Source organism: Apodemus sylvaticus, chromosome 4, assembly GCF_947179515.1.
Source record: "Apodemus sylvaticus chromosome 4, mApoSyl1.1, whole genome shotgun sequence".
NCBI lineage: Eukaryota > Metazoa > Chordata > Mammalia > Rodentia > Muridae > Apodemus > Apodemus sylvaticus.
Window position 1 is genome coordinate 109,142,344 of NC_067475.1, and position 17,187 is coordinate 109,159,530.

Sequence of the window (17,187 nt, forward strand, 5' to 3'; positions counted from 1 at the left end):
TTATGTTTGGGTGCTTAGTCATCAGCGGGTGGAACTGTTTGAAAGGATCTGGAGGGGTAGTCTTGTTTGGAGTAGGTGTGGTCTTGTTAGAGTAGATGTGTTACTGCAGGTGAGGTCTGAGATCTCAAATATGATAGAGATACAAAGACGGAGTTAGAGAGTATACATATATGTGTGTGTATATGTGTGGTATGTGTATATGTGTGTGTTTGTGTATATGTGGTGTGATGAGTGTATGGGTGTGGGGGTGTGGGTGTGTATCTCACATCAGGATATAGCTCTCAGCTACTTCTCCGGCACCAACCCTGCCAGCTCCCTGAAACTGTAAGCAAGCCCCCAATTAATTGCTTTCTTTTATAAGTGTTTCCTTGGTGATGGTGTCTCTTCACAGCAATAGAGCAGTGAGTAAGATACCTATATATGAGATCTATACCTTTTACATGATAGTGTCTGTGTGTTGCCTCATTGTTACTGTTAGCTCACTTAGCTTTGGGGAGAAAAGAAAAAAAAACTTCTTCCAATAAAATTAAACAGCACTGTTTTATAGCTCTGTTCCAATGCTGAACGTGGAGCAGAAAATAAAACATATGTTTCTATTACAAGGGAATAAAAGCCTTTTCTATTGAAAACACTCTACAAATCCTAAAAAACATTATCAAGACGACGAAAGTCATAAAACCCAATATGAGGAGGCAATGACATTTGATAGTCAATCTTGCCCCAAACATGCTGAACGATGTTTTCACTCTCAAAGCCAGAACACAGAACTTAATTCTGCAAGTTAATCTTCTCAAGTGCCTTCAACCTCATCCAGCATGTGAGTGCGTTTGCCTGGCTGTATAGCTTACTTGAGTATGAACCTTGCTACGTAATGACTGTGTTGATGCAGACAAGTGCTTCTAAATGCTCTGTACAATTAGAGAAGCTGAAAACAGTGGGGAAACACAAGAGGCCACCAGATGGAGCAAGGTCACGAACAAAAAAGATTAGGGATTTGAAAAACAGAATCATTCCCTATACTATAAACGGCATATGGCATTTGCATGTTAAAAACACATACAGAAAGGTTCCCACGTGCCTGGGGCAAAAACAAGCCTGGCAAGGTGATTCTAAGTGGGAGGGAACCCACCCAGAATATGGCCACCGTGGATCTCCAAATCAAGTGTCAGTCTGAGAAAAGAGCCAACAGGTATTAAGAAGGCAGTTCCAGCAAACTTGACTGGCTCCTTATACCCAGCACACAGGAGTTACCTACATACCTGGCACATAGGCATTACATGTGCTCCCACCCACACACCTAGCACACAGAAGTTAGCTGTGGCCCCCCACACCCAGCACACAGGAGCTAACTGTACCCCCACACCCAGCACACAGGAGTTAGCTGTGGCCCCCACACCCAGCATACAGAACTTGGCTGTGGCCTCCAAACCCAGCACCCTGGACTTAGTTGTGGCACCCATACCCAGCACACAGGAGTTAGCTGTGGCCCCCCATACCCAGTACATAGGAATTAACTGTACCCCTATATCCAACACACAGGAATTAACTGTATCCCTATACCCAGCACACAAGAGTTAGCTATGTACCCCCCTATAGATACATACACATACACACACACACACACACACACACAGAGTGAAGTGGAAACTTAAGAGCTCTTTGGAAAGTTGGTTGGATGGTGTTTTTGCTGGGGCAAACATTTCGTTAGAGTGGACACAGGTGTGAAAGGCCTTAGCCGACTCCTGAAGGGAACAATTAGCTGAAGCAGACAAGGGAGAGAGGATGTTCTGCCAAAGCAAACGCGTGAAAGGACACGTGATGAAGGATTCTTTGCTAAGGACATGCATGTCTTAGTCCACCTTACTCTGTGTAGTTGAGCTGCATTCATCAGGAAGCCATAGAGAGAAACACACCAAAACACTTCTGGTGGTGTGCTGCAGTTTGTGGCTGCTTCCAAGGACTCAGGCTGGCTGATTGGATGCACGTGCTGAGGCGAGGCACGTGGAGGACCCGTGATGTTTGGAGGGTATAACTACGACGCCATGGAGTCATGGAGACAGAGCTTGGCTTGCTGGTACAGCTCGCTGTGCAAGGCTTGTGGGTCTCTCATAGTCACTAATCTTTGCTTCCCTGAGAGAGGCACAGCGGAGAACTTCCCTGAGGGTGAGACCCGGCTGTCTCTGCTAGGTCAGGTCACGTCACCACTGTTGCTAACCCGACTCTACAGAACGGGACGCTGGTGTATCCGTGAGGTGTTTACAAGCAGCTCAAGCTGCTGCTGCCTAATAACCTATGAACTGAACTGCTGATTTCCAGACAACACAGACAGGAGTTGTTCCAAAGAACCTTTCTAAACAGGTCCACTTCCCCCATCCTGTATCCTTTCTTTTCTACTACCTCTAGTGGGTTGTGGGTTACTAGGAAGGTTAAAGCAAGCCTTTAAGAACCCTCATTAAAAATAGGATTTGGGCTGGGCGGTGGTAACGCACACCTGTAATCCCAGCACTTGGGAGGCAGGTGGATTTCTGAGTTCAAGGTCAGCCTGGTCTACAGAGTGAGTTCCAGGACATCCAGGGCTACACAGAGAAACCCTGTTTCCAAAAAAAAAAACAAAACAAAACAAAACAACAAAAAAAAAACAGGATTTGAAAAATTAAAGTTACAACACAGGAGTTAGCTGTGACCCCCCCCATCCCCACCCCCCCACACACACACACACAGCACACAGGACTTAGCTGTGACCCCCCACACCCAGCACACAGGAGTGAGCTGTGGCCCCCACACCAAGCACACAGGACTTAGCTGTGTTCCCCACACCCCCAGCATACAGGACTGCTATGACTCCAACACCCAGCACATGAGAGTTAGCCTCTACCTACTTTATCTATCTGTTCCATTTGTTGAGCTACAATCTAGCATAGAAGCTGGAAGTAAATGCTTGGACAAAAATTGGCTAAACGATGCCCTAAGCACTTTATAAACCTCAACTCCATAAATATTCATAACTCCTCGGATTTGAAACTCATCTCTGTACATCATAAGGAATGGCTCCACAAAACCTGTGTGTCAAGAAAGAAAATTTCATCCTGGAAAGCTGGTTAAAAGTCTGTGCCTCAACGGGATGCTATACCAGCTTATATTCACACACACTTGATTTCGGAACACTTGTTAAACAAAACACTGTTGCGATCTACACTGCTCAGTCATTGCCATGAACTGTATCAGATGTGTAAAGGCCAGAGACTGAATTCACCGCAAACAACAGTGATCGCTCGTTGTGCTGCTATGGTGCAGGACTTGCATTTGATCCTGCCTGTATGGTCTGTCCTTACACACGTGGAATCAGCATTAACTGCGGTTGCCATCCGAGGGAGCAAAGGCACAGGCGTAGACATTGTTGGAGAGATGTTGAGACAAGCAAATCAAGTGGGAAAATCCTAGGTTTCAATTAAAATAAGGAGCCCTGATGGCCTTAATAAGAACCACAGACCTCTCTTAGAAGGCTGAAGCCCTAGCTCTTCCATGGCAGGTCTACAGTCCTTGAGGAACTGTTGAAGAAAGGTATCCAATACAGCCAATACACCATGATGCCATTAAGATAAGGAAGAAGTCTCTGTGCCTGTAGTACCTGTAGGTGCTAATGAATACATCAGAAGCTTGAAGATGGGGCAGATGGGCAAAGGGATTTTTAGCAACCCAGTCATGTGTGCTGGACATGGAAACTCACCAAAATGTGTGCGGGACTAGGTTGACAGGGTTCTTGAACTGGAAACTCCTTGTATTTAATGTATGTGATGGGGTTAAGACAACACTACAGCAAGCAGATAGAGAGTATGTTTTTTATGTTCTGGTGTGGTGGCCTTAATGAGAATGGTCCCCATAGGCCAAACAAGTTTGAACACTTGTTCCATGGTTGGTGGCACTGTTTGGAGAGGACCAGGAGGTATGACTTTGTGAGAGAAGGTGTGTCACTGGAAGTGGGCTTTGATGTTTAGAAGTCCATGCCATTCCCAATTGGGACTTTTTTCACACACTCATTGCTTCTTGCCCCCCCCATTCCAGCCCCCTAACTGCCATCCTTGCCTTGTGGTTGTCTCAACACATAGGATCCAGCTACTGCTCCAGTGCCATTCCTGCCTGCCCACCTGCCTGCCTGCCTGCCCGCTGCCCAATGCTTTCTTTTATAAGTTGCCTTGGTCATGGTGTGTTATCACAGCAGCAGAACAGAACTAAGACATCTGATAGGCACATCAGCAGCCCACCATTACCTTACAGACCATAATGGCATTTGACTGGACACACTACATTAATTTAGTATATACATTATGTTTACAATGGACTCATATAAGGTCTCATCTTGTTTTTTCCTTTCTAGTTCAATATGCCTTGGGTGGACCCAGTAGTTTATAGAATCCAGGAGACTCAAACATTGAGTGGTCCTACAGCAAATATTGAAAAAGCTCTGATCTCTATCTTTATTGATTCTGACACTGGGGGCTTGTGACATGTTTACTAATTATTAATTTTATATATATGGGTGTCTTGCCTGTACTGTATGGTGCCCTCAGGACAGAAGAGGCTTCTGAGGCCCCTAGAACTAACTTACAAGCTATTGTGACCCTCCATATGGGTGCTGGAAATAGAAACCAGACTCTCTTTAAGAGTATCCAGTAAGCCGGGCGGTGGTAGCACACGCCTGTAATCCCAGCACTCTGGGAGGCAGAGGCAAACGGATTTCTGAGTTCGAGGCCAGCCTGGTCTACAGAGTGAGTTCTAGAACAACCAGGGCTATACAGAGAAACCCTGTCTTAAAAAAACTGAATCCAAAAAAACAAAAAAAAAGAGTATCCAGTAATATTAACCACTGAGCCTTCTCTCTCGCCGCCAATTTTTTAGATGTAGCTTTGGTTAGTATGGAATTCCCTTAGTAGACCAAGCTAGCTTCAAACTATCAGAGATCCCCCTGCCTCTGCCTCTGCCTCTGCCTCTGCTTCTGAGTGCTAGGAAAGTTGTGGCTCAATATACCTGGCAAAACTTTGTAATAGCAAAAAAATTAAATAAAAAGTAATAATAATAATAAAATGAAACACATGTTAAGAATACAGAAAGCAGCCGGATGTGGTGACGCACGCCTGTAATCCCAGCACTTGGGAGGCAAAGGCAGGCAGATTTCTGAGTTCAAGACCAGCCTGGTCTACAGAGTGAGTTTAGGACAGCCAGGGCTACACAGAGAAACCCTGTCTCGAGAAAAAAAAAAAAAAACAAAAACAAAAAAAGAATACAGAAAGCTAGGCTTGGTGTCACATACCAGTGGCCCTAGAATTCAGGGGGAACTCTGAAGTATGAGGCCAGCCTAGGCTATATAGTGAGACCTACTTTCAAAGAGGCGTGGTAGGATAAAAAAGCAATAGTAGTTACAGAGTTAAATTACTCAATATCTAATACGAAGGGTGAGATAGTAATTTTTTTAGTACAGAAATGTGGCAGCTACCACCTCATAATATTATATGGCATGCCAAGATAGTCACATAATTGCTGTCTTTAATAACATGGCAGGTAAAGGGTTTATTTCAATTTACAGCTCCACAGCCCCACAGCTCAGTCATGGAATGAATCCCATAACTGAAGGAAGCCAGAGCAGGAACTAACGCAAGGCAGGGAGGAACCTGGAGGAAGAAGCTGACTCAGAGGCCGCGGAGGAGTGCCGCTTACCAGCTTGCTCCATCTTTCTTACAGCACCCTCCGAGCAGGAGTGGAACCACCACAGTAAACCAGACCCTCCCTCATCAATCATCAATCAAGAAAATGCACCACAGATGGATCTTGTAGGGCACTTCCTCAGTTGAGGTTCGCGCTTCCCAAAAGACTCTACCTTGAGTCAAGCTGACATAAAATTAACCAGAACAATTGCTTACGTGATATTCCCAACATGGAAAACAATCACCATCCGATCATGAGAAATTGGAGAAAGGGAAATTGGGGACCACTCTAAAATAAAACCTGCCCCTTTCAGAAATATCCGTCAAGGAAAAGAAAGGCTTAAGAACGATCCGTCATTTAAAACAACTAAAAACAGATGAGACGGATGAGCAGAACATGGAGAAACAGACTATGAACACCCCCAGCAGCGTGCTGGCAGAGTTGGGGCATAACACGCAACATTCTGTCAGAGGTCAACCTGTGGGTTGCAACCTCTTTGTGGGGGTCAAATGATTCTTTCACAGGGGTTACATATCAGATATCCTGTATATTAGATATTTACATTACAATTCATAACAGTAGCAATAATACAGTTATGAAGTAACAAAAAAATTTTATGATGGGGGTCACTACAACATAAGGAACTGTATTAAAGGATTGCAGCAGTAGGAAGGCTGAGAACCGCAAACCTAAGAGGTTATAAGCAAACTCCTCAAACTTAGACAATTCTACGTTGTTTTTAACTTCAGACTAGCAGTTTTCAGATTCCAAGCCTGCATGTGCTATCCTGAGAAAGTACAGAAAGTGTTTCAACGATTTAAACACTAATGGTTTTACATGCACAACAGGAATCATAAAGACCTGAAATGCTCTGTAGACTTAATCAAAAGATAAATCATAGTATGCGCTATGTCACTTATGAAGGGACAGAAAAATACAACTAGTGAGTGAATCCAACAGACAAGCTTTTATAAATACGCAAATAATGGAAATTTTAGCTTTGAGGCAGGAAGAACACACCTCCTCAAACCATCTAATGCTAGGGATAAGGGAAGGCACTGACGGTAAGAGAGATGAACGCAATTGAGAAATCCACCATGTTCTCTGCTAGAAAAGACACTTCCCTTGGTGAAGGGCCTTTTGTTCCATGGTAACACACTCAAACCTAGGATGGAGAAGGCCTAGGCAACTCCTGTTTATTCTAAAATTGTTCTGAGATGCAGCTAGGAGACTAATTTCTGCATATCTTTTCGTACTTCAGTTCCAGGTTCTGCCAACCCAGGCACCTCTTTCATATATTTACCAGTTTAAAAACTAAACATCAAAGAAAATATTGGCAAGAAGAAAAAAACAACAACAATAAATAAATACGTGTGCATGTGTGCACACCTAAAAAAGAGTACTCCCACCAGCTAGTGATGCTGCGACTTTCAAGGATTATAAACTGGTAAAAATTCTTAAAATATACATACACACACAAAATGACATCATACATATGGAAACGCAAATGCTTCTGGCCTCATAATTAATTTCTGTGTCTTAAAAATAACTGAACAATTTCTGTAATCGGGGTAGTACCCTGAGAGACCAGCACTGAGGAATTCTAGAAGAAATCCAGCCCACAACCACTCAAACTGTCCACGCAGCCTTACTGGTCAGTCTGGATGTGTGAATCTAGATAACCAGTAAGTTAATATGATGGGTAGCATTAACAACTGCAAACTGAATAAAGACCAAGGCGACAGCGATTTTACAAACCACGGCGGTCCCAGCTTTCACTAAGCAATACCGCAGTGGGGCCAGGGACCACATCCTTAGGCATCTATCCCAGGGGAGGAAAGCAGTGTCCGCCTGCTTACAGTAAACCTTAAAGTCAGAAAAAAGCATGCGGGCTGCTGGTACTGGCTAGAGCAGGCCTGCAGGTGAGCAGGACAGCTAATCATAAAGGGATTCTGAGCCCAGGACTGGCATGACTTCTGCTCTAATAGGATCACTCCAGCTACAATGCAGAAAGCTGTGTTGAAGTAGCAAGATTAACTGGCCTCAACTGTCATTTCACAGGCAAAGGCAGTGGTACTGACCAGAAATGAGGCAGTGAACACAGGGGAGGGGGAAAGCAACAGATGTCTACTCAGACTTGAGGCCTGCTCTACTGCAGCCAAAGCATGCAGGAAAACCAGTCAGAGGTCGCATCTGTGGCCTCTGCCGCATCTGAGGCGATGGCGGTCTGACCAGCACTTCCACAGCTGCACTAGAGCAGAGTTCAGACAGGGTACATTCTGGAGATATCAGCAGGGCTTGCTGACTGTCAGATACACTGGGGACTTTCCCCATCCTCACCACGCTGGGATGCTGAATTCTAAGAGGGTGCAGGTGACAATTATTTGAAGAACCAATAGTAAAATATAAAACACTGCCCACTGGGCTCACTTACCCAAATTGGGATCTGGAGCCTGGCGCTTCTTGATTTTAGCTTCAGAAATAGCAGAATAATAGGCACAAGTCATCTTGATCAGCCACGTTGCGCGAACCATTGGCACAGAATACTTAGCTAAATATGCAAAGACATCCTCCTTTTTACTGAGGATGGGGACCTAAAAAGAAATCACATATGACAATCATACACTAGAGCATGGCTAAGCAAACTTACAGAGAAGGAAGTAAGAAACAGTCTGGAAATCATATGCTGCTATGAGAAAGTATGTTCGATGGACTTTCAAAGAATGCATGCAGCTAGAAAGGAGGGAAGAAAACTTAACTCAATTTTCATTAAGAAACAAAAATCAAAACTGTGCTTAGCACATGGCAAACCGGTTCTCCGCTGGGCTTTCTTATTGATAAAACAAACTCTTGTCACAGACTCAGATAAGGAAATTCATTTGCCTTATGACCAAACAAGGAAAAATAATTTCATGATACTCTTCTAAATGATGTATCCCAAAATTGGAAGGGGAAGATCAGAAAGAATCTGTCATCATTCTACATTTTATCTGTGGACACTTTTTTTTTTTGTATGAAGCTTTCTAACTGCAACATTTCACAAAAGCAACGATTTCCAGAAACTTTCTGAAAGGGTCTTTAGCCCAAAATATTAAGCAGAGCCTACGATGATAGACCAGCGAATCTGCCTAATACACACTGAGCTACAAGAGCAGGGCAATTAATTCACTGGCTGAAGTAGACACTTGAGGCGGTTAATTATTTCTTCAAGACCACAAAGGTGCAGTTCAGCAAATTAGTATCCCAATACGCCAGTGAATGGCTTGAAAGAGTTAATTCATTCTTCCAGAACACAAACATCCTATGAATAGCCCAGTCACTTGTCATCCATCCAGTTTTGATCGTGGTTTAAGAGTGAACGGGAGCCTATCTATTACAAGGCAGCGGGTCAGGACTGCTAAGGCTGCATGGTGCACACCTGCTATAGACCACAGTGGGATGACCACCACTCTACTGATTCCCTAGGCTTTGCCAGTCAAATTCACCTCTTTCCAGCCATTTATTGATTTGAATCCTATGCATCAATCCTATGCACCTCACGAAGTGGTTACCCTGATTTTAAAAAAATGTGAATTGATTATTGGTACAATCAAAATTATACCAACAATACTGATTATTGGTACAATCAAAATTATACCAACAATACTTTGTTGCCTGATTGGGGAACTGTCTATACCAACCAGAGTGTTTTCGTGCCACAGATAAAGGCCCTTTCAAAAGAAGATACTAAAATCCTGCCATGGATACCAACAAACCTTATCTCTCTATCCCAAAACTCATATGTGAATTTGAGTTGAAAAGTCAAGATTTAAACCTGCCAATTCATACAGCACAAAATTTTTCTACTAGCTGGTCAAGACAGTGAATTTTTAAATTTAACTGTTTGTATGACTAGTACAAGGTATGATCCCTGGAAGTAAAAAATCTAAGTGATGTTTTTGTTAATTATAGATCCTAAAAGCAAGCTACTTCAGTTGGTCTTTCCAAAGAAAGCTCAAGTTGTTCCCATGCTGAAGAAATGCCTCCTGGCCTTGGTCAGTGGAGTACAGTGTGCTGACCCTGTTTACAGAAAACTGAAGACGCTTTGATCAGGTACACTTGTGGCCTTGGGTGCTGAATTCAGAACATAGCCCTCATGACACAGAAAACTGCACTGCACAAAACAGCTAAAGGGAGGCAGAAGACACATGAGCCAAATCTGTAACACCTTGTCTCTGCACAACACAATGATACATTTTAATGAGAAAATGTCCTGCCCATTTAGCACACGAGGCACATCTTTCATGGAACACGGTGTCTTGGTTACTATCATTCAAGACAGAGACAAGAAAAACACAGGGTCAAACATCAGCTCAAGACCTGATGCTTTTCACTAGAATATAAAATATGGAACCCATGGTTTAAATCATATCAGTCCATGTCAGGTTGCCTCACATTCACAACACACCGAAAGGATGCAAGATTGAAGCCTAAAAAAGTAGATAAATCAAGTTAAAAGTTAGTGTCGCCAAAGAGTCCTATGAATAGTATCTTTCATAGATGAACAGAGGATTTATGTAAACAGCAACTGTTAGGAGGAAAAATGCAAACAGTCGAAAATTTGAAATGTTTAGATAAAATAGCATACCAAACAAATTAAGTCACAGGTCTTACATAAACAACACAGGACAAAATGGCAAAATCCTGAGTTGAGTCAAGTCAGGGCTTCCATAGCCAAGCAAACAGATGTGAAGAACATTACTTGACTAAGAGAGAAGATATGTGTGATGGTTTTGTCCAGTCTATAGATTGGGCCAGCTTGGTGAGGAAATGATGTTTCCTATGATTATTTTTTAATAGTAATAGATTTTTTTCCTGTAAAACATCAACTTAACATTGAATTTTGGCCATCACTGGGCAGCAGCTTAATCTCGAGCTACAAAAGCAATTAAGATGCTAAGTGTGTGCTTCTTCCACAGGCACAAGGATACTACTATCACGTCTCCCCTTGGAATCTCACCACCGTCAGCAGAACCAAAGGAAATTCTTAGACCACAGTAACCTAGGGCACCTGCATAAACAGGTAAGAACTAGCCAACTGGTAAAGAGTTAGAAGAATATCCCTGGTTGGCAGAATTTTCCTTTTCAAAATCAAGTAATGATAGTGACTAAATTACAAGTCCTTGCAGACATCTCTGGAGTTCTGTATGGCTTTATACGAATGGAAAACCATGCCAGAAACATCATCCATCCCATATTAAAAAAACTATTCTGAAAGCTGGGTAAGACCTAGAAGAGGACTCTGGATCACAGCAAGTAAATCACTGCTTCCTTCCTAAGCCTTCTTGTACATGAATATCAGAAATTAACTAAGTGACTATGAAGACCACATAGAGAATTTGGTCCTTTGCCCAAAACTACAAGAGCCTTTGCCATCTCAAAAGGATGAAATTCTTTGAGAAGGGGGAAGAAGGACTCCTAGCATGCCTAAGACATGAACACATCAAAGTAGAGTCAATGTTTTATAAAGAAATGTCTATGTTTGCAAAGAATTAATGCCAAGGCTTACCTGAGGGACACCTGACTTGGCCAGAGGCAGCTCCTAATAAAGAAAGAAGAACAGTGGCTAATACAGGACATGAAAGTTATCTCCCTCCTAAAAGATAAGAGACCCCTACACCCTTAAAGCAAGGAAACCAATTCTTTACCAATATTTACCTTAAGACAGCATCTAAGAAGTATTCTTAGAGCTTGTAACAAACGAAAACTTTAATAAACACCTAGCTGACAGCACGGAGGATAGGAATTGGTATTCAAAAGCCATCAAACTCTGAAGGATGTTCTACGTCTTACATGGCCTTTAGACATAATTCATGGGCCACAGTGAGACCACAAACATAGTAATACTGGGGATGAAGTATTCCAGCTCTGATTTGCACAGGTAGAAACAGTGGCACTAACTCTTGGAAGAGTTGCTAACACTTAAACAAGTGTTCTTCAACAACTGCAGTGCCTTTCGTCTTTGTCTGTCTGTCTGTCTATCTATCATGCAGTGTCAAGACATTTAGCAAATTAAAGCCAATGGAAGATGAAGGCACTATTTTCAAAGAGTTGCTTTCAAAAGCAAACACACAAGTATATGAAGGCATTGTCTTCTGAGCTGGATCCATACCAGGTAGAAATGAACACTGCATAATTAGAACTGAAGAAGGATCCCCTAGAACTAAGGGACTTCAGGGGAGATGAGAAGAGATACCTGGAATTATTACACAGGTATACAAGAAGTCAGAAATAAAGACTGGGGGAAATTTCTAACTTTACTATAGAACTTCAAAGGACATCTTATGTTGTTTAGACTACAAGATTATTGAGCCTATATATTGATTATTCCCACTGAAGAAAATTACTAAAAGATTTTAAAAGGACCTCCTATCACCCCAACACACTTTGCCAAAAACCTGAAAGTTATAAATACATATGCCTGATTTATTTAAAACAACTTTCATAGCACAAGTACACACAGAATAAAAATCTTTGTCTTGCTTGGCAGTTAGACATAACTTAGCCTAAAGATATTATTTATGTGTATCTGTGTGTGTGTGTATGTGTATGTGTTTGTGTGTGTGTGTTGACAAACATGGAAATAATCTCAAAGCAAGAAATCTTTTCTTTGTATCTTAAACATCATGATCTAAGAAAACTGAGAGTGTTAGGGGGGAAAGGAAGCCATATTACCTACACTTAAATTTTAATATACATTTAAGTCAGCAGAAACTGCTGTGATCAAAATATAGAGAAAAGAACATAAGACCAGAACTATCTGGCAGTGTGTTTCTACAACTGAACCTTTGGTTTAAAAAATAGGGAAAAATAAGTGTACATGTGAGCATTATCTCAAACAGCTTCATTTATAAAATTGAAATTATAACAATAGAAGAAAATATTGATACCTTTTTTGCCAAAATAGCAAGCGGTTTATTCCCTGCTAGGTCAGAGAACCAACTATGAATGGCACTCTGCGATCGAGCAGTAACCAGCCAGTAATTATCTTTAGCATTAACTTGGGGTTTCTTCTTTCCGGTGTCCTGGAAAGTGTTAAGCTTCAGTTTCTCAGCCAATATGCTGCTGAAATACGCACCGATCTGCAGAAGGAAACGGAAGCAGGACAGTGGTTAAAGACAGTGCGCAACTATCTTACTGTGACGCAGTTTGTCTTCATTGTTTCCACTGAGATTTTGATACAGCCCATCAGAGAAAATGAAAATTTATATCTTTGAAGCTTAAAAACTGTGATTTTTCACATAGTAAGTCTTAAAGCCCAAAATACAATGAAAAGCTCCCTCACCACCTTTGCCCCGCTGTCCCCCAGCAATGGGAAAAGGGAAGCAATGGAAATCTCTGGCAATGTGGAGTTAATTCCATCAGGGTGAATTTGAGAATGGGCCATGCTCTCCCTCAGAAAGCTACACTCTCCTCTGCCATACCGCACAGGCCACATGAGAGAATGTGCTCACTCCTTCATGGGGACACTGAAGAGGACCGAGCCGGGGGACCACAGGACCCATTCTTATTCCTGTTTTGTCTCAATAGCACATGCTTTTAGAAATGGAATTCTGTATTTACACTTGATAATACTTGCTTCAGGAATCTAGAGAAACGTATTTAAAAGAAAAAGTACAAGAGGAGTAAGTTGGGTACTCAGCATTTTGACTGAACTGCCAGTTTTGCAAGCACAAGGGGAAGGAGGGACCAGGACAGAGAGAAGCGGACTATTTCACCATTTCATGTTATCCCAAGTAGAGAGAGGGGTTGAAAAGATCAAAGAGCAGGAAGGGAGGCAGGCTGGGAGGGAGAGACAGAGCCAGGGGACAAGAAACCCAGATAAGGGTTTTCAAGAATCCAGAAAGCATCACATTTGTTCCCTGAGAACCTTTCAATTATATGCTGCAAACCATTTCTAAGAAGTATCCTCAACAGTTAGCAAACAGTAGCAACCTAAGCAAATTAAAACGCTACCCTGGAAAACCGAAAAGTAAAAACCCCACCTTAGTTAAAAATTGGAGGCAGGAGATGCCCTGTGCATAGCCTGACCTGGTTTGACTGAAGTCAAGTTTATCCTTGGAACAAAAAGCTGGTGTGGTTTGGGGTTGTTTTTTGTTGTTGTTGTTTTGTTTTTGTTTTATGTGAATTAAAATTCCCTGATCTGAAAAGCAGTAATAAAACTGTGGTAGTGTGAATAAGAATGCTCCCATAGGCTCACATATTTAAATACTTAGTCATCAGGAAATGGCACTATTTGAAAGGGTTAGAAAAATTAGGAGTTGTGGACTTGTTAGAGGAAGTGTGTCACTGGAGGTGGGCTTTAAAGTTGTAAAAAGCCCATGTCCTAAGATGTAAAAAGTCCCAAGTATTTCTGTCTCCCCCTTCCCCCACCCTCCCTAGTCCTCCCCACCCTTCTTCCCCCTCCCCCACCCTCCCTCCTCCCCACCCCTCCCCCTCTCCCACCTTCCTTCCCTCCCTCCTCCCCTCCCCCTCCCTCTCTCTCTTTCTCTCTCTCTCTGCCTATGGATCATCTCTTGGTTACTGCTCCAGTGCCTGTCTGCATTCCGTCATGCTCCCTGCCATTATTATTAATGGACTAAACTTCTGAAACTATAAGCAAGCCCTCAATTAAATGCATTCTTTTATAGGAGATGCCTTGGTCATGATGTCTCTTTTCAGCAATAGGATAATGACTAACAAAAGCTAAAGTAAGAAAAGAAAAAAAAGAAGAGAAGAGAAGAGAAGAGAAGAGAAGAGAAGAGAAGAGAAATCCTAGATGTCAGATTTTTGTTTTTAAACAAATTTCCTAAAGTTTTTCTCTTTAAGTCAAATGTTTCTAGACTTTTCTTGGATAAATTAGGTAACATCTATAGCTACAGAGATAAATTAAGTAGAAGTTATATTATTCTGTGAATAAATTAAGTAGAAGATATAGCTTGAGAACGACATTCCCAAGTTACCACATTTGGGTGTTCATGACCAAGCCATGCAGAACAGGGCAGCACATCACTGATGAAAAGAGTTTGTAGCCAGGCGGTGGTGGCACACACCTGTAATCCCAGCACTCTGAGAGGCAGAAGCAGAGGCAGACAGATTTCTGAGTTCGAGGCCAGCCTGGTCTACAGAGTGAGTTCCAGGACAGCCAAGGCTACACAGAAAAACCCTGTCTCGGGAAAAAAAAAAAAAAAGAAAGAAAAGAATTTGTAAACAAGCAGTCACTAGCAGCAAAATGTTTGATTTTAAATCTTTCAACTGATACTTGGTCTTTCTACCAAGGGCACTACACAGCTAACAGCATATACTATTGTATATTAGAGAAACCTCTAAGTTGCAACTAGGAGTAAAGACATTAATCATAACAAACAGGGAATAAAAATGAAAACCATTCTAAGGAATCAGTGAACCCTGTGAATAACGGAACAAACTGGATACATGGGTTTTAGAGTTCTCCTTCATGAATCTTGTAAACAAAGCCAAGTCGAAATTCCTAAGTAAGCAAGGCAGAAGAGACACACATGAAGAACCAAAAGTATTTCAAAGCCATTTACAATTAAAAAATGATCTTAAGAGTGGTCTCTCGCTGGCCTAGGACACGTGATGTCCCCGCCTCCCTCCACCCTAAGTGCTCTGATTACAGAGATGTCACCGGCCTGCTGTGGTCAGTGGGTAGCGTGATTATCTGGCTGTGTCCCTTCCACTGTTGCTTAGAACACACAAGCGAACACACACTGGTTATTCTCCTTTCTGGCCTGTGTGACTCACTATGCGCAGTCAAGTATGAGTGTTTCCTGCCTGTATGTTGAATTCACTCATTTGTATACCTGCACAATAACGTTCTCCACGGATCTGCTGTCCTTTACTTAATCAGCAGAGTATTAACAGGCACCTTGAGCACTGCTCCAAACATTAGTGTTATGAATCCTGTTAAGTTGAGCAACCTTTCACATTATTTCCATGCAGATATAGGACAAACTTATATAATTTGGATGGCATGATTCTGCAATTTTAATTATATTGCCATATCACTCTTCAAACGGTCTAATACCAATTTATACTCTTTCAGACAAAACGTAAGAAGGTTAATTCAGCACTTGTTTTTAATCCACCCTGAACTATTCAGATAATAGCTCCTTTGGTAATAATGGAAAAGGTCAGGTGTTAAACACTAAGATTCATACATTTCATGTCAATGAAATCAAGTTTTCATAAGAAATATTAGGGCCACCAGGCAGTGGTGGTGCATGCCTATAATCCCAGCACTTGGGAGGCAGAGGCAGGCAGATTTCTGAGTTTGAGGCCAGCCTGGTCTATAGAGTGAGTTCCAGGACAGCCAGGGCTACACAGAGAAAGCCTGTCTCGGAAAAAAAAAAAAAAGAAAGAAAGAAAAAAGAAAGAAAGAAAAATTTTTTAAAAAAAGGAAATACTAAGGCCTTGAATAAATCTCATAGAAAAGGTGGTCTAAGTTGAAATAAGTTACTTTTGTTAACTTGGTTACCTACCTAAATTAACATAAAATTTGACACTAAGAACCAAAAACTGAGCATTCATAACACATTTTTAAAAACTCCTACTCTCTGGCATAAACTAGACTCTCACTGCCCAAAGCCCACACACTGAAACCCTAACCCATAATGCTACTACATTAAATAAGAGGCTTTGCTTTCTCTTTGTAATTTTACTATTATTTGCATGTATAAGAGACAGACTGTATATGTATATTTAGGGCAAGGTGGGGGTGTCCAGGCACAACCAGGCCAGAGCATGTGGAGGTCAGAGAGCTAATTCCAGGAGACAAATCTCTCCTTTCCAGTTAGGGCAAGGTCTCACATTTTGTAAAGACAGGCATTTTAAGAACAAGCAAACAATATGTACAAGAAGCAGATGGTAGTTTCTTCCTCCCAGATGTTTGCAGACTGAAACTGTCCCTCTAGGGAGACCTACTGTCCAGACTAGCAGCCTCTCCTCCTTCTGCTGTACGTAATAAAACAGAATGTCCAGGTGGTGGGAGGGGCCCTCCATCAAAGCCAACACAGCCCACCTGATCCCAGCTTTTCTGTATGTGTCCCTGTCATTTCTAAAATGTATATTGTTTCTTCATTCCCAAATTGACCCATTCAGGTGTCCAGGATGAAACCATGCAGGACATGGGCAGTATATCACTTCACAAAGATGAAAGTGTACAGGCCGTGGGATGATTATTAGTTATATAGTGATGTAAAAATGTTTGCCCTGCCCAAGATCTACACACTAAAATATGGTAAACTGGCAAACATTATGTATATCGAGCTACATATATATATATATATATATATATATATATATATATATATATATACAACTACAAATTAATCAATCACAAATACAGAATTGTAGTTGTAACATGAAGTGTATAAAGACTGCAAACGGGGAAATTTAAAACTATCACTGTATCTGATCAATAGCATTACATACAAATCAATAGTATTT

The 17,187-nt window shown here is 41.8% G+C and overlaps 1 protein-coding gene across 10 annotated transcripts in view; it reads right to left on the reverse strand.

Annotated features, from left to right (window-relative positions):
• Med12l (mediator complex subunit 12L) overlaps nt 1-17,187 on the reverse strand; it is a 307,885-nt gene that overhangs the window by 263,993 nt on the left and 26,705 nt on the right. For 7 of the 10 annotated variants that reach the window (XR_007977519.1, XR_007977518.1, XM_052180453.1 and 4 more), the window contains 3 exons: nt 12,630-12,821; nt 11,249-11,281; nt 8,135-8,294 (listed from right to left, as the gene is read on the reverse strand). Coding sequence is in view for 8 of the 10 variants with exons in the window: in XM_052180453.1 (XP_052036413.1) it covers nt 8,135-8,294; nt 11,249-11,281; nt 12,630-12,821 (385 nt within the window). In the remaining 2 variants the exon portion in view is untranslated. The remainder of the gene's footprint in view (nt 1-8,134; nt 8,295-11,248; nt 11,282-12,629; nt 12,822-17,187) is intronic. The other 3 variants (XM_052180458.1, XM_052180457.1, XM_052180460.1) reach the window with 1 other exon arrangement.